Source organism: Agelaius phoeniceus, chromosome 3, assembly GCF_051311805.1.
Source record: "Agelaius phoeniceus isolate bAgePho1 chromosome 3, bAgePho1.hap1, whole genome shotgun sequence".
NCBI lineage: Eukaryota > Metazoa > Chordata > Aves > Passeriformes > Icteridae > Agelaius > Agelaius phoeniceus.
This window is the reverse complement of record NC_135267.1, coordinates 16,321,390-16,342,890: the sequence shown is the minus strand read 5'-3', so window position 1 is coordinate 16,342,890 and position 21,501 is coordinate 16,321,390. Positions and strand designations below refer to the sequence as shown.

Below are 21,501 nucleotides of genomic sequence, written 5' to 3'. Positions count from 1 at the left end.
AAACCACAGGCATCAATTTCATAGCTAACCTCTTGTGAGTTACTATAAAATTCTGTCCCAATACATAGCTAAAGTTTAAAGCTGTCTCATTTATGCAAACTATTAACATTATTTTATTCTACCCCAGCCCTGACAGAGTTCAAGGCCAGGGATAAGACCTTGAGCAACTCAATCTAGTCAATGGTATCCCTGCCCATGGCAGTGGGTGTTGGGACTAGATAATCTTTAGGGTTCCTTCCAACCTCTCCACAGTCTATGATTCTATGACTATCTTCACTATCCAGTCAGTTTTGTAGAGTACTGACACTGCTACATTGCATGTCTTTAACACACTTTAATTCTGAAAAGCATTTTAAAAAATCAAAAAGCCTTTTAAATAACAGTTTGTCTTTAATGTGCTTCCCCTAGTTTTGCTGGTCAAATGACATAAATACATTTTAGACACTGCTGAAAACAGAAACTTTAGTAAAGGTTTTTTTAAAAGAATTGCTATTTTCAGTTTGGAAGTCCTTCACTGGTAATGTGCCAGTGTAACTGAAAGCAATGGGATTTCATTCAGTTTATGAATAAATCATGAACCAATCATTGTAATAAAAAATGAATAGTGTTTGTGTTCTATACAACTGAATGTAGCTGCACACTTTCTACAGAGGCAGTGGATTTATATTCTTTGGAATAAGGATTTACTTTTCTTTTTTCTATAGATTCCTATTGCATCAGAATAGTAACTCTATAGAAAAAACAAACTTCTGTATAGAAAAAGCACAGTAAACCCCAGATTCATTTCCAGGATATGAGATAAGGGGAATATGGCAGTTTTGGCTGTGAAGCAGCTGTGTGCAGAGCTTTAGTGGGAGGTCAATATAAGTAGCATTGTTTCCTGGGGAAAAGACTACTTTATCTTCTGCAAATGAAGAAAATTTCCCATGCATTTGAGACAGGGGCATCAAAACACACATTTTAAATGGCAGCCACCATGTGACACTGGAGGAGCAAATAGGGAGACCTTCCCTGAAACAAATACCTTATGAAAACAGAAGAAAATATCAAATAAAATACCATGTATGGGCATGAAATTGAGCACTGAATTGCTTGAATTCACAGGAGAGTTGTAAAAAGAAATGGATGGCTTTGAATTTCAATTTGGGTCATCCTAAGGCACAAGTGAGAACATTCTTCACTTTCACCATTGTTTGTATCCTGATTCTTTTACCATAAACAAAGAAAGTTTGGGGTTGATATAAAAAAACAAGTTGATCAGGTTTTCTCTAAACAATGGTGGTTCCTCCCTTGCCTGCATGAGGAGAGAGACTGAATGCTCTTTAAAGATGACAGTGTAAAAATGTGTTTATTTTGCATGACCAGGTCCAGAAATTGAACTCTTACTCATGGGCTTTATGTCAGACTGAAATTCCTTCAAATGACATTTTACACTGTAGTTACTAAAAGCACAAACAACACTTAGAGCATGCAGGCCGAAATGTAAAGAAATTAAATTATTTACTGCAAACTGGAAAATCAATCAGTTCTAACCTGAAAGAAGGCTTAAAGAATTAAAGCACTTGGCTGACCAAGGAAATTCCATCAATGAACATCCTAGAGCTGCCTCAATCAGGGGCAGGTGCAATAAATCTCCAGGTGCTGTTGAGTCAAGGGCAGCTGAAGGGCCTGATAGAAGCTGCAAAAGCTTCTTCAGAGCCATGTCCCTGTTGCTCCCCTTGCCTCAAAGCAGCAGGTGTCCTCTGGTTTTGAGGCTCTTGAAGTACCTATAATGAAAGCTGAAAGCATCCTGGAACAGGACTAACTCAGGGCCTGTTCTCACCTGCAACTTGAAATTTCAACTTTTTTTTTTCTTTCTTTTTTTTTTTTTTTAAGATTTTGGAGGAAGTTGAAATTTATTTATGTTCCAGGGGGAAGGAACAGCAATGACTGCTAAATCCACCAGGGCTGAAGGGTTGACAGGTTTTGTGGATATCACTCACTTAACTGTAGTATGAAAAAAATCTTCTGTCAAAAATCCTATAAATGTTTAAAATCTCTGCAGTTTCTATTTTAAATGCAAAATAATACTAGAAAGAGTATTACAAGTTAAACAGAGAATATTAGAAATATATAGTAAACTCATAAGCTTCCTGGCTATTATTTTGCTAAATTGCTAATTTTTCAGTGGATTTGGAGTATATTTTACACACTGATGTTCACTAAATCCTGGAATAAGTAGTTATCCTTCTTTTGTTTTTTCAGGTCTGAATGGAGATGATTTCTTGGAGCTAGGCCTCCGTAATGGGAGAGTGGTATATAGCTACAATCTAGGTTCTGGCACAGCAACAATCATTAGCAAACCACTCGATCTGACACTCAATATTCATGTCATCCATCTTGGCAGAAATCTCCAGAAAGGCTGGCTGAAGGTAAAAAAGAAGGATATCCTTAGGATAGCCTTTAGATGAAAGTGTTCTCTGTGTTTTTTCACATTTTACATGGAAAATGTAATTATTATTTTTGTGCTTCCTTGTAAAGCTGGGAGGATTTTCTTCACTAGAAGTTCCTAAATAAAGGCAAACCCCTTTTTTGTAACAAGTATTAATGTTTCATTGAAAGGTGGATGATCAGAAGAATAAAACTGTCACTTCTCCTGGAAGGCTGGTTGGACTCAATGTCTTCAGTCAGTTTTATTTAGGAGGCTATCGTGAGTACACTCCAGAGCTCCTACCAAAGGGACCCAGATTTAAGAATGGCTTTCAAGGTAAAGATTGCACAATTTTCAATTCATTTTATTACATGCATCAGATTGTTTATCTTTCTTTCATAGGCAATCTCTGCTTTATCAGGAAACAAACTAGAATCTCCTTGGCTGAATTTCCTGTGGCTTTTTCATTATTTCACTCTGAGAACTAAGAAACTAAGATCACTAAGATGATGCAAAAAGAGGCATTGCTAAATAATTTTAATACTTTCCATTTCTGCTAAAATGGAAGTTTTCCATTGTAATGTTTGCCATGTAACCTCTTCTTATGTGTCCTGTTCGACAGCATCACTTCAAAATTACTTCCTTTCTCTGAAGTAGTTTAGATTCTGCTTCCACTGTGACTGGCAGTGCTAGTTTGGGTAATAGATTGCACACTGAAAACTTCTTTCTGAAAGACAGCAGATTTTTTTTTTTCCTGGCATTATGACCTAGGTCTCGAGGCAGGACTTAGCTAATTCCTTTTGCAAATATTTATCAAGCAGATAATAATTTTTACCTCAAAACTGATATTGAAGTTTTATTAATCTGTTTTCAACTCCTACCAGATCAGCAATGAAGCAAAGGACTTGTTCATAACACTTTATTTTTGTTCTTTATTTCCAAAGAAACAATGTTCTTGATATTTACAAGGTAAAATTCCAATTAATTTTAAGCACTGGAAAGCCTTTCAAACGAAAAGAAAACATTTTGCAACAGTAAAACAGAGTGTGGGTTCTCAGTTATGAAACTGAGGGTATGTTATGAAAGTCAAGCATAGCAATAAAACTCACTTTAATGCACTAAAACACTGCATTTCCATTAAGCCCATGTACCTGCTTTATTTCCAGCCATTACTTCACGTTTTTTTCTTACACTGACATTTCCTCAAATTCAATTTCATATTGTCATTTCTTAGTCAACTTCTCAGTCAGAATGTCATATGAATTAACATCTCCTCTGTCTCTGTCTTTTCAGGAAGCATGGATTGTATGGTTATACCTTTCATGGCCTCTAAGCAGCTTGCAAATTGGCATATCATAAAACATAATGTCAGTGCGACTGTTTTCAGAGGGTCAATATCTGTGAACTACTTTGGGCATTTTTATAGATGTGCTAATGTTAGGGGTGACTGACAGGAATATCTAGTGCTTTACTTAAGCACAAATATTTTGAGTTTTCCGGATTCCTCATGTTACAAATGTATTGTAAGGATCAAATTTCTACAGATTCAATATTTTCAATAATTTTTCAGAAACCACAAAGTTCATGTACTGTTAGTTACCATACTATTTATTGATTTTTTCATGCTCTTTAAAAAGAAGTATTACTGCAAAATTTTGGGAAACATGTAGCACATAAACAGTTTTCTCTATGTACCTAGCATTTATAGTATTGAGACTATTATTTTTTGCTAATTAATTCCATGCTCCTGTTCCCAGCAGCAGCTTGTCTCTGTTCTCCAATGCACAGTGGCTTTCAAGGAATCTACACTTTGCTATTATCAATTTCCTCCAATGTTTTCTTATGTAGTCAGCATCTCATTTGTTCTTCTAGCTCAGAAATCTCCCCAGTTTCAGTTCTCAGGATCTTCAGAATAAAAAATAAACCTCCATAGGTTTTTTTTTTCCAGAGTGGGAACTGCAATACCACTGTGAGAGAAGAAAATTTTGAATTATTTTACTGCAGCCAAATTGCAGCTGAAGGGATCTCACAGAAACTCTGGAAGTGCCAGCCAAGATAAATTTATCTAGGACATAGTTGATTAAACCACTCAGAGTTTTGGAACCCTGCTGTTGACTCCTTTTAAAGACATGATTTATTAAAACCATTTTGCTTCTAATTCTAAGGAATGTACCTCTTCTTTTGTAAGAGATCACTACTGGATGAAGAAACATTGAGACCAGCCTCACTGCTGCAGACTAAATGTCCCAGTGTCAGTGTGCAATAATTTAGGATTTTTACTCTGTACAATTACAGTTTCAGACTATTTCTACCATGACCTGCATGCCTTTAGCACTTGTACAAGACATTTCCACAGAGGAGGAGGAAACTGAACACAAATATTTTTAATAAATTATCATTTAATAATCAAAAGTTGTGGAATTTTTAATTTAGGAAATCAGCACCTAGAGATTCTTTTGAAAGGCTGAAGGATGTTTGATGGTACTGTAAGCAATTTGCAAACTTTCATTCAGTTCCTATGAGAAGCTGAAAACTGGTAGAGCTCAGATGAAGCAGCCAAGTTCACGTGGACTCTGAGGTTCTTTGCACTTTATCTGAATTTGAGGTTCCTTGGGGGCTTATTGGAGCTTTTTGTAAATGGGATTGTTTACTTTAGGGCTCAGCTTTTTTTCTATTTCCTATAACAGGGTAACTAAGGGACCTTGAGAGTTTTCTGAGTACACTGCAGATGCTCTAAAAAGTCAAATGTGAGGTTTAGGTAGCTGAAAGTCTTGTGGCCAAAGAGACTCAGCCTGGTCATTAATGGACAATCTGAAAAGGGAGTGTGAAACCAACTGACTCATGTTCAAAGGTCTGCACAACTCAGTACTATGACTCATCTACACAAAATGAGACAGAAAATTATTTGGGAAAAGCTAGAAGTTACAGCTGCATTTCCAGCCCTTCCATCTCTGAAAGAGGCAGAGAGAAATCTGGTGTCAGGGACAAAAGAGGGAGAATTCTGATGTTTCATGCTCTGTGCTACCATGACTGCAGGATTCAGTCTCTAGCCATCAATCCAGCTGATGGAGAGCCATGGCTTGCATCAAGAAATAAGTGAGGAGCAGAGAAAGAGTAGCAACTGATGGTTCCTGTGGTCCTGTTCCTAAGCAGGATGAAGCATGGCTATAGAAGTTATCTGTTGTTTGACAGCAAATATTATTAAAAGGAGTAAATAGGCTAAAGAAACTCTTACCACAAAGCTGAACTGTTGAAGAACCTCTTTCATGCTGAAAGAGCCATCTCTTCACATAAATGATTTTGCAAAGTAAATAAAATTGCAGGTACTGCAATTACTTTTTAAAAATAGAGTAAGCCCAGAACACAGTTGAGTTCCAAACAGATACAAATATAACCTTTCAGTCAAAGTTTAAGCTCATAATAAGCTAGAATACCTTACAAGACTGCCGAGGTTAAGACTACTTATCTTTATGTTCCTGCACCACTGATGTCACAGAAGGACAGTGAGTTCTGAACAGGCTTTTAGTCAGTGCTGTATGATTCATACAGGTACCTCTGGGTGTTTGGGTCACAGCTCTGAGAAGACCTGAGTAGTCACTGTCAGGGCCATTCTTTAGACCAGCACTCACAAACAGCAAAGAAAGACAGGGGAAAAGAAAAGCATTTAAGGATAGGTAGGATTTAAGAAATCTGTAAATTCAGTACTGCATTCAGATACAAAATATTTATCAGTGTATCTATTTGTCAGTTCTCTTGCTGCACTTTTAGTACATATTGAAAATGCCTGCTTTGTGTACTTTTTAGTCAAATTAGCACCAAGTGCTTAGAAGTGAGCAAGGGATCCTAGCAAGAAGTTATAAGAAAAATTTTTTGTGTGATAAGGGTATATCAGAAAAAATTTTTAAAAAAGTAAAGGTGACCAGTGAAGTAATATATTTTATGAAAATCCCTCAAGTTTACTTAATGGCTCTTTAGTGATTTATGAGCTCTGCTTGACTGGGGGTGAAAGCTATAAAATAAATTGATGCTAAAAAAGGTTGGTAATAGAAAGGCCTAGGTGTGGTCTAAGAAGCCACAATTCAAAAGATTACAAAAAAAGGGTAGTATACCATCTGTGAGTGTACAGTCTTGGTGTCTGATTTCTGTTTACTTGCATAAAACTGATGTTCAAAATCACGCCAAGTTTAACTCACAAAGTCAGGAACTTTGAGTTCCTCTTGCAAACTTGGCTGTGTCAGGAAACCTCTCCATTATTCAGAATAGTTGGCAGTCTCTCATTAAAAGGGGCCCAGAACTGGCAGAGCTAAGGAAATTCAGGTCAGAAACAAGGCACATTCATCAGCTGATCCCTCTGCAGAAGGTTGTGTAGTGCTTGCTACAACAGGCTCAAATTGCTGCTCTGACTCATTAAATAAAAGATTCAGTTTAACTTAGCTGGGCCAAAACACTCTTGTACCTATTCCATGCTTTGTTTACCAGTGCTCGAGAACTGTTCCTAACCTAGATGGCACAGTTAAACTGTGGTTGGTGCACTCAAGCTAGTCATCAACACAAATGCCAGTTTATTTTCCATGATGACCTGAAAGTCCTTGAGGACTCACTGTGCTTTCCATTGTTTACTCAGAGCTCTGGGCTGCTTTTGCTTAGCACTCCAGCAAGACCCAGGAGAACAGAGCATGCTTTATCTGCTACTGATAGAGATGAAACATTAGCTAGGATTTACCAAGCATAAGGTGGCCTAAAAAAACAACCCTGTAAAAAGCAAAGAGGCAATAATACAAAGATTGCAAATAATCATCAAACTAGGTTATTTTTAAATTACATATTAAGAGTTTATGAATAAACAGTTATGTGTCAATATAGACAGAGCTACAAAATGTGTGAAATATGGAAATAGCCTAAGAAAGCTACTTTCACTATCATGAAACTGTGGTTAGAATAGTTATCTTGCTTATAGATATTACTTATATTTTGTTTTAAAAAATTACATAACTATAAAAAACCACATTGTATATTCATTGGGTCTTTCAGATGCAAGTCTATTTCTTTTGTGATTTCAGTGAATCATGCAAAAACTCATGTTAAGTGTTGCTTTTAAAATCAGTGTAATGATTACTTGCCATCTCCATATCATAACCTTTCCCTGCTTCTAATATTAAGCTGAGAGCCTCTGAAATGCACTGCTGAATTCCAACTATTCTTGTGATTTCAGGCACTGTAGGAATTCACTCCGCCTCAGCTAAATTTTATAAATCACGTTTAGAAAGCTCTGGGCATTTTCAGATACATTTATGTACTAGTTTAACTAATGTGGTTTAAAACCTGGTTTTTAGTTTGAAATTGTACATATATTTATGTATAGATCCGGATGACATTTCAAAAATGTTTAAGGCTACCTTTAAATGTGACTGTACATCACTTGGATGCTGGGGTACATTTTGAAAGGCCATTTAGGATTTGATAAAAAAAATATATATTATATTATATAATTATATGGCATCATCTTTGGTTTTGCTGTATAGAAATAAGCACATGGAGTCATAAACATGATCCAGAAATACTGGTGACTTCAGCCTGACCCATAAGGCTGACTATCCTGTGACACCACCAGGCAGAGCAAAGTGTCTCCAAAGAGGCAGTCCCTGGAAAGCTCACAGGCTGCGCAGGAGCTGCTGGGAAGGAGCAAGTAGGGAACACCTCTGCTTCACTCAGAAGCTTTAGCTCCTCCTTTCACTTGGGATATCAATGGATTATGACATTAAAGGAAAATCAGAGCATAGATCCAGGCACTGGCACTCAATCATCTTTACAAAACATTTTTACAAATAAATTATTACAATATTCCCTAACAAATATTTATGACAATTATTGTTTTCCTAAACAATTCTTTACTGTGTTCAGGGATTTAGAATAATCTTTGGATCATTTCCCAGTGGCAGTCTGCATGCAGCTGTACTCTTCTGGAAAGTAATAAAAGTTTGATAATAAAATTGTGACCATGCCAGGTCACTTGGCCACAGGACCTAGCAACAGACCCAGAAGTATTTACCTTACTAGTATGTGTTAATTTTTAAAATTATTTTCTGAGATTAAGGGCCTGAAGAAGCAGTCTACCTCAACCTAAAAATGTCTTGTGTGACATGATCTGCATGTACCAAGGACTGAAGCATTCACTTGAGAAGGGAAGAATTTGAGTCATTACCTGAAAGGGTCCTTTTCAGCCTATGGAAATTCAAGTCCACATTCCTTATTTGCATTATATTATTTGATGACATTTGGATTCTATTATATTTTATATTAAGTAGGTTTCTTGCTGTCCTTCTCTTTTTTTTCTTGGGTTTTTGGGGCTTTGGTTGGTTGGTTGGCTGTCCTTTTGGTGCTTTATATTTTTTTGGGATTTGTGACTGCTTTTATCTGATATAGAAACATTCCTGTAAGAGCATGAGAAAACTCAAATTTAGTGTAAACACAAAATTGCATCTAGTCACTGACTTTATATACTGTCTATTCCTTAAGAAAATATTTCCTTTGTTTTACCCACCATTAAATGAAGGACTTCTGATCATCTACTCATTTGCCTGAACAGAAAGTAGCTGGCCTACCTTTATTTTCTGTAGATGGTATGGTTGCCCATTCACTGAAGATATTCTGGAGGAATCCACTCACTGAGGGTTGACACTGCCCTCTTGTTCAGTTTGTTTTGCCTTTCACTATCTGTTTTAAACTTAATTTCTTTCTTTCTTTCTACTTTTGAGGTTGCATTTTTGATGTTCAAGTTCACACCAGCCTTAATAAAGGATTTAAATCACCAGGAACTCCAGAAGGACACCCCAATTCTGGTCGCAGTGTTGGACAATGTAAAGATTCCCCATGCAGTTTAATAAAATGCAGAAATGGTGGCAAGTGCATAGAAAGTGGCTCTACTGTTTAGTAAGTAAATATATATATATTTATATATATGTTTTTAGGCACAGCATAGACTGTCCCTAGACTAATAACTGTGGTAATTTATTGTGTTCATAACAGAAGAAGGAAGGAAGGAAGGAAGGAAGGAAGGAAGGAAGGAAGGAAGGAAGGAAGGAAGGAAGGAAGGAAGGAAGGAAGGAAGGAAGGAAGGAAGGAAGGAAGGAAGGAAGGAAGGAAGGAAGGAAGGAAGGAAGGAAGGAAGGAAGGAAGGAAGGAAGGAAGGAAGGAAGGAAGGAAGGAAGGAAGGAAGGAAGGAAGGAAGGAAGGAAGGAAGGAAGGAAGGAAGGAAGGAAGGAAGGAAGGAAGGAAGGAAGGAAGGAAGGAAGGAAGGAAGGAAGGAAGGAAGGAAGGAAGGAAGGAAGGAAGGAAGGAAGGAAGGAAGGAAGGAAGGAAGGAAGGAAGGAAGGAAGGAAGGAAGGAAGGAAGGAAGCTGATGAAAGTTCATTCAGTTAGACAAACACATTAATATTAAAATAATGTTAGGACTATTTCTGGGGAATATTTTTAACAAATTCCATGGGCTGGTTCTGCTCCACTAAGTCACTGGCATCCAGACTTACCGGGAAATGCATGGGAAGAATTAGATGTGTGACCTTTTTTTAAAATTAAGTGAGCAGCGTGAATAGCAGAGAAAAAGTAATAAAGAGGAGAGCTTGACTGTGTTTATGTCCAAATGTGACTGATGGGGCAAAAACAGGTGATGTCTGTTTTCTGGGAATTATTATTTTTCATTAAAAAACCCATTGTGGAATAAACCACCGACTGTCCAACATTAGAAAGTTCTGAGCCAGTTTAAATCTGTAGGAGCTCCAAACATTGTTCAAAGTCTGTCAGCTCATCTCTAAGCTGCTCACCTGGCTGATCTATGGGATGAGAGGGGGTAGCCAGGAGAGGTTGCCCAAAACATGAGTCTCTGGTCTATCATGCCTTGTGTCTCAGTGTAGATGGAGCTGAGTGCCCAGGCTGTATGCACTGAGGGAGGAAGCTCATTTGCAGTTCCAAATTGCTGTTGAGTGTCAACACTTCCATTGTAATAAATTTTGTTTTCACTTTGTAACGCAGCTGTAAAACCTTTGCTGATGAGGATTTTTTTATTTTAAGAGTATCTGCCAAGATTAATTATGCTTGCTTCCCCTTATGTGCTTTCACATGTGCTCATTTATTTCCACAGATTTGCATAAATTTTTTAAAAAGGGAAAAGTGCTGATTTAAAGCTTGTTAAGATACTCACTGGAAACATTGCAGACAGCAAGACAGATTTGAATGAGAAAAAAGGCTTTGCACTGTGGAGCCTCTGTATGATGCTTCTTAAAACAACAAAAATCTGTCCTTCTGTGTGCTATGAAGAAAAACATTTGCATATCTGTCAAACCAAAAACAATCTACTAACTCTGGATTGGAGAGAGAATTATATGGTAATTGGTTTTGCTGCCTGTGACACAAATCTTCACCTGTAAGAAAATTTGTACAAAAAACCTGCTTCTAAAGCTAGTAAACTGTACTCATATTTGGAAAACTGACCCCAAGATTAGCACACAGATTGGTCCCCATTCCCCTTATTAGTCTTTTTATAATCTTCTAAATACAGTAATGAAGGAAATGCTTTAAAAAATATAATTTGGAATTGTTTTCTGATTGTTGCACTGCTGCATGTCACAACTGTTGCACTTTGCATCATCCTCCCAGAGCTGTTAAACCCTTAACATTTGATCTTTCTGAGGAACAAGAAGGGATAATGGTCATCTTTCCCCTCATGAGCATATTAGAGGCAATACAAAACCAAAATTGCAAGACAAAAAAAAGCATAAATGTGGGCTGAAACATCCCACTCCCATCCACCCACCTAAATCCTTGCTTCAGCAATTTACTCAGCTGTGCTAAGTCACCTTCATGTCCATAAGATGAACCACCACCAGCAGCATCTAAAGCACATTTGGAAAGCAGGTGGCAGGCTAGAATGGCTGCTGGTGACAGGAAAACATAGCAAGCTTGGTATTATAGACAAAGTTCTTTTTCATCATTACAGTATTCCAGATTAGTTTAGGGATAATTCTAAGATTTCTGGGGCACTGGGGGAAGGGGGGAGGAAGGATGGAAGGAGGGTGTAATTTGGTTTTTCTGGTGGTTTGTTTGTTTGCATTTAATTTATAGTGACCTACTACTGAATTCTATTCCTGTCCCCATATCTCAGGACAGCTAGTGTCGCAGACATCTTTTCATTAAAAATCCTTCTTTAGGATTTTTCCTTCTGAGAAGCTGAGAGGCCTCAGAAACAAAATGTAACCAATGGTTATCTGCTGCTGTGGAATGCAACAGGTGGATCCATGATTGGTCTCGTGTGGATGTTTGGAATTAGTGACCAGTCACGGCAGAGCTGGCTCTCTCTCTCTGTCCGAGCCACAGACCTTTGTTTTCATTCTTTTCCATTCTATTCTTAGCTTAGCTAGCCTTCTGAGATGAAATTTTTCCTTCTATTCTTTATAGTACAGTTTTAATATAATATATATATAATAAAATAATAAATCAAGCCTTCTGAACATGGAGCCAACATTCTCGTCCCTTCCCTCACCTGAAAACCCTTGTGAACACGGTCACACAGCTAGGTCTACACACACCAAGTATATGTGCATGCATGTACCAGTAATGGCCACCTTTTCCTCTCACAGAAAAAGTGAAGCATTGCCAAAGAGACATGGATGTAGCTTACATCTAATTTCTGTCAAAGTGCAGTAGCTGTCAATATTGTCTCAATATATTTTCTCAGAGGGAACTTCTTTCTATTTTCAAATCATCCATGTTCCTTTGAAGAGCAGAGTCCTTGAGGGAACTGGATTTGTGTTCAAATATTTTCTCTGCTGAAATGAGATCTCTCCAGAGGTTTTGGTTGCTGTTTTGAGCTATTTTTATATCTTGCTTTCACCACCCTGCCAGAAAGTGTGCAGTGCTGTTAAGCCGTAGATTCAGTTGCTATAGGGATAATGCTTTGATTTAAATAGAAACAGAAATATGCAGCATTAATCTTTACATTCTGGCCAGCAACGGAGCACAACTGCTGTGTTTTAAAAAACAAAGGGGAATTACTTGAATAATAAAATGAAGAATATAATTTTCAAGGGACAATAATATCCACTATTATTTTATTTGTGATGCAAAATTATGGAAAATAGAAAACTTAATGTAGCAAGATTGTCTGCTAGGTGTTATGGCTACTTCTTGTGAAGTAAGAAAAAAAATGTATCTTGTGTGCTATTTGAACAGAACATCAGACAAAATGGAGAGGATTCAATCTGCTGAATGTGAGCATGCAGTGTCACTTTAGACACCCCTGGGTATATGTTTGGCCATCAGCTGTGGCTTCAGAAGAATTTGGGACTTGAATAAGTTTTCTGTCATATCTCCAAGCCTCATGTGGATTTCTCAGTATTCTATAGCTTTCAAAAAGAACAGCCACTCAGGTTTCAGAAATTAAATCATACCCCATATGTGTGAGGCGGCCCACAAAAAGAGCTTCTGTAGTCTTGTTATTAGGCCAGATTCAATTAAAATAAATTTGCAGTGCAAGGACAGAATCAATATGGAACACAAGGACATAACTTTCATACTCTTTAAGGAAAAAGACATTTCTCTGTTTAATAATCATGGTTTAAAACAATACAAGGTTCTGTTTTGGGGGGTGAATTTGCTGTCTAAAATTTTTCATCCAATTTGCCTTATTTAATAGGACACTTTTGCAACATTCCATGGTCCTCTTTGTTTAAATACAGCTGATTCTCTTCCAATCTTGTCTTCTTTAGGCTCCCTCCTTACCTTCCAGCCTGAAGATAGACTGTTTTTTGTTAATGCTCTGGTCTTCCACTGTGTGAATTTGAAACCACTCTTATTTAGAAATTTCCTTCCTTGCTCAGACTCTTTCCACTACAAAACAAATTCAAGAACTGTATCAAGAAATCTCCAGTGGATTGGGCAGCTTGATGGGGCTAATACATGCCAATATGGATTTCAGATGTCCTGCACCATCTGACACACTTAAATGATGTTGAGATATGTTTCAGTTCCTCCTGCAGAAGTGTTTGGAGGTCACACAAGATACCCTAGGGAGTTTCAGATGTCACTGAACATCTGCCTAATCTCAGCTGCTCTAAGTAATTTGATAAATTAATTAAGCTTCTGATCTCCATTGAGTATATGCCCATCTTGCATATAGAATCCTAAATTCAGGTGTCAGAATGTGCAGACCTGGACACCTCCTTTTCTGCTATAAGGTTACTTGTTTGATTTGACACCACATTTGCATAGCTATGGGAAATTCCATATTTGTTAGCATTGAGAATGACATTTTAAATTGCATATTTTCCATATTCAATAGAGGAATGTTTTTTGTTTCATTTTGGAGCTAAGTAATCATTTCAATTCTTTATTAATCCTTTAGGATCTTTAGTTATTTCACTATAAAGTTCAAGAAAGTTTGATCAGGATTTTGTGTAGTAACACACAGACACACTTCTTACATATTTTATGTGTAAGATTACTTTTCATTACTTTTTTTTATTGTTGCCTGAATTTTGATTAAAAATTTTGGGTTTTGGTTCATAATCAACAGTGACATACACTTGTCATCCTTGCTTATGTAAAAACTGTGTTATTTGTTTGAGAGCTAATTTTGGCTTTGGTAAGGAACTTTGAACCTGAATAAACCATTCTATGAATACTGCATGACACTTTTAAGCATTTTACAAGAAGCAAAAAAGAAAATGCCATTAAATTAATTAATCCTTGAGCTTTCTAAACACAAATATTTCAGAACTTGAAGTGGTATTTGAATTTCCAAAATTTAAAGTGAGTTTGTTTTGCTTCCTGAACTGACTGACTTTGCCCCATACTTACTCTGAAATGCATTCTATTAATATTCCTTGGCAAAACCAGGTGATTCAAGATTATACAGTTTGTTTTGACACATAATCATTGACATTTTGACACAAAATCAAAGTTGTACTTGAAAGCCTCTCTATCCTTTTCCACCTGAAAATATGCTTTAGAAAACAAGAAAAAAGAAAAAAAGACATTTTGGCAGTTCCTCTTGAGATACTGGTATCTCTAGTATAGAAGAGATATTTACAGAATTTAATCTATGTTCTTCAAAAAGCCTGAAAATAGGAAAGTATCTTACAGTGACGTTGTCTCCTAAGACACATAAACTTAGAGTGTCTCCAGGTGAAGTAAATGTGTAGGATCCTATTAGAGTCAGTGGAGATCCAGACCTTTCCAGTTGTCTAAAGACTGGCATTCTAATGGCACAGGTCCTGGGATACTTTTCTGGTCTTCATAGGAGCACAGAAATGGAGCACTCCAGAGAAGAACAAGTCTTCTGCAGCTCTTCTGCTGGCTCACACATCTCTCAGACCCACCATGGATCAGAAGGCAAATATCATTTGTCTGTGTTGAGGCCACTGAATGCAGGACTTCATCATTAGGGCCATGCATGAGCTGGTTTGTGGGGTGGATAGTGCCCCAGTTCCCATGACTGTTCCTGCTCCATCACCACTGATTGATTAGCAGCTGAGCTCAGGCAGTTCCTTGAGGATCCCATTGCTTATACTTGAACATTCTGTCAGACCTCTGTCAGAAACTTGTCTCCCTGGCCAACAGCTGCCTCTCTCAAATACTTCTAGGGCAAGTGGAAACCAGCTGGGCACCTGATGTAACATCAAATTAACTGCCTTGATCTCAGGTGAATCTCATCTCTTATTCCTAAAGAAATACAAGAAACATCTGGATGATGCTCTTAGTCATACAATTTACTTTTAGGTAGCTCTGCAAGGAGCAGGGAGTTGGACTCAAAGATCCCTATGAGTCCCTTCCAGCTTGAGGTATTTTGTGATTCTAAATAGGTCTTTAAATCCCTGAGTCAAGTCACTAGTGCAAGCTATTGGTCTCTCCTGGTCTGGAAAAACAAGCAACCAAATTCAGGAAGACATAGAGAAAAGTAGACCAGCATTGCAGGCTGTATGATGGAAAATTTCTAAAACACTTGCTCTTCTTTCATCTCTGTAAAGATTAGGAAATTTTATATCAAACTTCTCAACAGCAGTTCAGCTTGCTTAGGTGTGTTAAATAGGCTTCATCTGGTGATAGATCATTGCTACTGTAGGCCAGGAAACAGGTTCAGCTCTGTGCAAATGGTTTTAAATTAATTTAAATACCTGACTTCTGTTAGGTCATAGGAGACAAGAATTAAAAGAAACTTAAAGACATAAGCAGACATAAACCAGGGAAAGGGGAAGAAGCCTCATGTACAATGCCCAAGAGCAGCAGCATCAGCTCCAGCAGCCTCCCTCATGGCACAAGGAAGGGGCACTGCTGTTTGCACTCAGGGAGTTAAATCACATCCCCTTCTCAGCAGCTTTCATGCATCAAAGCATAACATTTATAGCTGGGACAGAAAGCATTCTGATGCTGACTTTGATGAATTGAGGTGCTTTTGCTTTTGCAAGGTCCTGTCCTCTTTTCCCCTTCATTCCAAATGTCTGTTTATTGCTCTGAAGGGTTTGTTGGCAGTGCTTTGTTTACATGTTGTCTGATCTGAAGGTTTGGTGAAACAGCAGTTTCCCAAGCTCCTCATTATGTTTTATGCAGAAACAGTGGGCTGATTAATGGAGGATGTGCAAGTCAGTTAGTGCAAAGAAAAATTCCAGAGTTTGCACAAAGCAAAAAAACCAAACAAACATGGACCAATCAAAACCCAATCAAAATATGAGTTTTCATTCTTAGCCTTGAGAGAGAAAACTTCCAGTGAAAAAAATCCATAAATGTTTTTATTCAGGGGAATCATTTTTTAATAATAAAGAGATACAAAATACTAGAATAAAAATAGGTCTAATATATGTAATTTTAACTCTTCAGTAAGGAGGCCATTTTAAACATCAATCCCAAGTGTATTCTGTATTTAACACTTTCTATAGAATTCATACTAATTTTAAATTTATACGTTATTGTGATTTTTTTGGGTTTGTTCCACAGCCTGGATGAAAGAAAGGCATAAAGTGTAGCAGACAATAACAAGTTCAATGATTCAGTCAGTTTAGAAAGTTTATTTTTGGTATAGGATTGCAATCATAGATATATGAAACCCAGATTGCCAACTCTTTCATGGCCATACCCACTATCCTCTTTTTCGTCATGTGCTTCAACAAACCTACATTTGATATGCCAGTTATAAGAATTTAGAAAATTACCAATGACTAAGTGAAAGGCAGTTGCTGACAGACTCAAATTTTAGTAGCTAGTATTTGTCACTGTTAGCAATTCTCTTATGCTGGTTTTATTTTTATGACTGTTTTTTGCTGCTTACCTTTCCCTTTTAATGCCCACTTTAACTCCTCCTGGTTTATGAAGCCAAGGCCTTTTGGAATTATTTGTAGAGCAAAGCAAACATATGAAAGCTACAAGCCTTTTTTTTTTTTTTAATAAGATGCTAATATTGTAATGTTACTATTCAAAATAAAATATTTCCTATTATGTACATTTTTCTTTTATAATAAAATTAACATATCAAATAGTTAAATGAGAAACTTGGTTACTACCTTTTTCTTGTTAACCATTTTGAATCAGGTTATTGAATATAGGTATCCAAATTTGAAAATCTCTTGATTAGATTGCTACTGACATGTTGATTTCTTTTGATAATACTGTTGCATTCTTTCCCTTCATTTACCCTCCGCAGCTGTGACTGCCTCACTGGATGGAAAGGTGCATTTTGCACAGAAACTGTGTCAGTGTGTGATCCTGAGCATGATCCTCCACATCTGTGTCAGCAAGGCAGTACCTGTGTGCCACTGCCTGGTGGCTACACGTGTCACTGTCCTCTTGGAACAACGGGTACCTACTGTGAACAAGGTATGTCAAATGCACAGTGCATTGTACACACAGATATGTGATGTAAAACCACAGCATTTTGCAATATATCAGTTAAATGTAACATAGAGACACAAAATACAAAAGTAGATTTAAGGAAGTGATGTTCCTTTCTGTTGGAAAAAGTAATTTAAAGCAATTAATTATTAGATATTGTTTACTTACTTTGCTTATTTTTAATGCCATTTTTTCCTTCATTTTTTTCAAATCAATCAACCAAATTCACAAGCATGATTTGTCAGGCACCAAGGGGACAGGAAGCATTGCAGAGCAATGTTATAGTGCTTAGTTCAATTCCCAAGCTCATCATAATGAAGTATGATGGGAAATACACTTGGGATCACAGTAGAGGGAAGCATCTGGGACCTTATCCAATTTCTACTGATCCTAATGGTGAAGTTCCTGTTGACTTCACAGTCTGTTGGGTAGGGGTGCACTGATAATGATGACAAGAGATGCAAACATCACTGTAAAAATCCACAAGTGATTATTCTCCCTGGCTTTTTTTCAACATGCCACCCTCAAAATATGTCCTCAGTTTGCAGGTTTTGCATTTCTTACCCTCATGTAAAGGAATCCTTTATCTGTTTTCTTCTCTGAGAGATTGTGCAGATATTCAACAATGTGGACACACAGGTGTTGCAAGCTCAGGGACTTTTCCTGAAAGTGCCTGAAGTGACTCTGTGTGTAAGGAGGTACAGTCCACACCCTCTATTCCACAGCTCTTAGATTCATGTTAATTTTGTACAAGCTTATGTTTTTCTGTTGAGAAGCTTCTGTAAAACTTTTGGAGAACTCCAGTTACTGTTAAATAGCTGCCTTCCCAAACTGCCTGTCAAGGTCCAGCTCTCCTGTTGTGTGAGTTTGAAGCACAAAACTGACAAACTGAACTGCATTTGACCTGATTTGCAGTCCTCCTCACCCTGTAGATGGATAGTTCTTAAATCCCATTACACATGGAACTGGTAAACAAATGAAAAAGAATATAGCTTCTGGAAAGTTACTGTTGAATTCCTTATTCCACGTAAGAACGTGCTTGCTTTATTGCCTCTGCTGCAACAGCTGTTCAAGGCTCTTTATATGAACTTTTCAATTCTGAATTCTCATTTCAAGTGAGGTTTTCAAAAGTAATGGCATCTGGATTCAGGACACTGATCATCAGGATATGTGCTATACACAAAGCAGGTAATTAATCAGGTAAACAGTCCTGTGTTCTGGTTCCAGAATTCATTTGGGTCTTCTTATGATGGCCACATTATCAGTACAGAACTTATACTGGAGCAAGAGAAAATTGTATTTCTTACAGATTGTCTTTCTTGCAGTAATTCTTCACCTGATAAACACATTAGAGGGCTCCTCTCTGTTTTATTTAAAAGCTTTCCTTTTATGAATAGGTACTGTGGATCCTGACCAAACTCTGTGCCCTGTATTTCACCTTACTCTGTGGCAGAATAATGAATTATCATGAGATTTTTCAAAGAGCAGTTTGCACTTTTAGTGGATAGCAAATTGCTAAAAAACAGCTGCTTATCAAGATTGAATATCTCATCTCTGGATTAATGGTGGTTATTGGAGCCAAAAGAAAAAGAGACAGAGAGCAATGAACAGCCCAAGGGACTGGGAGAAACAAAGGGTAATTAAAGGATGAAGACTAATGAATGTACCAGAAGGAAGGAAAAAAGTGTGAGAAGAAGACAAATAGATTTATGAGGCAAGAAAAGCATAGAGTAGAATTACAAAGGGTAAGAACAAACAGGGGTTTGCCAGATAATAGCAACTGGTAAAGACAGCACAACAGTATGGATTGCACAGGAACAGGTCAGGTGAAGCAAGAAAATAGGACAATAGGGGTAGAACCACAATAATAAACAAGAGCAGTCTGAACACAACTATTAAGTGTACTCAGGCTAAATCATCAACAAACAAGCATTAACTTGTTTGGCAAACACTAAAAATGTTTGAGGTTCTTTCTTAACTATGTACATGAGAGAGGAGAGATGAAAGCATCTGAGCAGATGAGGATGATGCCCTTCTTCACTGTGATGGTCTTGCTTAGAGCATCAACTCAAGCCACCAAGGATCCAATGGCTGTCAGCACAGAGATAGGGTGCATTATTGTTAAGCTTTAGATGTCAGAGCTCCACTAGCAAGTGTTCAGTGGTTGGAAAACTAAGTTAGAACAAGACTAAGCACAGGGAGAGAAAGTTCTGTTAAAGAACACAGTTTTCATGGCACTCATGGCCCGAGAGTCACAGGACTCACTTGAATATCTCACAGTGACCATTGCCAATAGGTAAATTGAGCAATACTCTCAGGAGATTGCAGAAAGATCTGTATTATTTCATGTGTTTTAGAGGAAATAGAAGAAATAAACCCACTTGACAAAGAGAAGGTAGCAACTTCAATTTCTCTTAATTTCCTATTGGCTGTGCGCAACAAATTCATATTCAGGAAGTAGTGCAGTGATATTTTGTAGGCTGAAATGCTGAGAGCAAATATTTCACTGTATATTTCAACCTGACAAAGTAAGTATCAGGACTTGCTTTTCTCAGAGAAAGATCAAGAGGTTCAGCAGGTAGACAGTACCCTGGTGACTGACAAATAGGAAGATGCCTGTGAAATTTAAGACCAGTTTTGGGAAGGCAAGCATCCATAATGAGCACTAGGAAAGAAGGACAGGGCTGTAAATTAGATCAGAATGGGCCCAAGAAATAAAGCCTTGTCATGCAAGGCAGAGTAATACATTTGTTCAACAACTTAAAACTCCAATTCTTGGGTGCACTGTGCTGTCCAAACCCATTAACACTCATAAAACAAGAGTGTTAGCTTTAGAAAGGTAACACTGATTTAAACAAACAAAAATGTTATTAATTTATACCTCCAGAAACAAAAGTGATTTTAATGAAATGGGAAGGAAATAGAAGATTCATGGAGGAGCCTATTTTGCTTGGTGTTAACATTGCCACTTGCACTCAAACCACTTCCAAGACTCTTTGTGACACATGAAGCAGCAAATCATGTTCCACTGGTTTGAAAAGGTCACAGCTGTGACAGCAACACAGCAAAGCCAGCCCAGCTCCTGAGGTGCAAAAATGGCATCCAAACATTGCCATGATCTGGCCCAGCATTAATTCTTAGTTAGCACTCCCATAACCACAAGGATTGGAAATATGGGGAAGTAGTTTATCTAGGGTTTTTTTTAAAAATTGTTATGTTTTCCATGACACCAAAACATGATGTTAATAAAATCTTTGGGTCATTTGACTTAAAGTTTGCATCTAAAGCACCAGACAATTATAACTTTTCTTCTGATTAAGAAGATTCAGCACGCAGCAGCATGATAATTTAGTTATTTCAAGAAGACACAATATTCAAAATTAACAAGAGTTTCCAGTAATTTGTCTGGGGAGTCTCCCGCATGGCTTTGCATGCCAAATTCCAGCTTATTCCATTTGTGCCAATGAATACCTTTGTAATTAGATCTCTCAAAGGGCTTCTGAGGAGGGAGAAGTCTCTAAGGACCTGTTTTTTCAGTTCCCCTGCAAGTGTATAGTAGACCTGTTGGTTTCACTGTGATTATTACTGTGAGAAACAGTGGCCAAGATCAAATGTCAAGGATGATTCTTCCTGAGAAAGAAGAAACAGTGTAAAACCCTTTTACAGCAGGTAGCTTAATTATACAGCACATTGTTACATATGTGAACACAATATCTTTTTTCACAAATAGTAATTAAGAAGATATGTGAACATTAAAATTACAGGCATTATCCTTAATTACAGTCTGTATTTATATTTTAATCTCTGCTGAATTCTATCTTAGCAGCTTATTCCTCTCATAAGAACTGTGTGCCTGTGTGAGGCCAGTAATCCTGTCTCCAGCAGTGGCCAACAATGGAGGTTTAGAGAGAAAATTGACACAGCAACTACATGCAATATCTCCCTGAAGCACTCTTTTAGAATCTAAACATTTATTGCTTACCTCTTTTTTTCTTGCCGTTTGTCCTAATGGATTAAATCAAGTCTTTAATCTTGTCATAAGCAGCATCACCAAAGGCTATGAAAAACTTGAACAAAAATAAATGTTAAGTCAATAAAGTTCCTCTGACATTCCATTATACATTGAGATATATTTACACATAAGATAGAGTTTCTATAGCTCCTGAGTATATTTATTTCCCAGAGAATTTTGTAGAGGAATTAAGAAGACCTACAAT

The 21,501-nt window shown here is 37.3% G+C and overlaps 1 protein-coding gene across 1 annotated transcript in view; it reads left to right on the top strand.

Annotated features, from left to right (window-relative positions):
• Positions 1-21,501, top strand: part of EYS (EGF-like photoreceptor maintenance factor) — a 792,123-nt gene that overhangs the window by 751,825 nt on the left and 18,797 nt on the right. The window contains exons 44-47 of the mRNA XM_054630570.2: positions 2,245-2,411; positions 2,602-2,746; positions 9,166-9,340; positions 17,097-17,269. Of these exons, the coding sequence (XP_054486545.2) occupies positions 2,245-2,411; positions 2,602-2,746; positions 9,166-9,340; positions 17,097-17,269 (660 nt within the window). The remainder of the gene's footprint in view (positions 1-2,244; positions 2,412-2,601; positions 2,747-9,165; positions 9,341-17,096; positions 17,270-21,501) is intronic.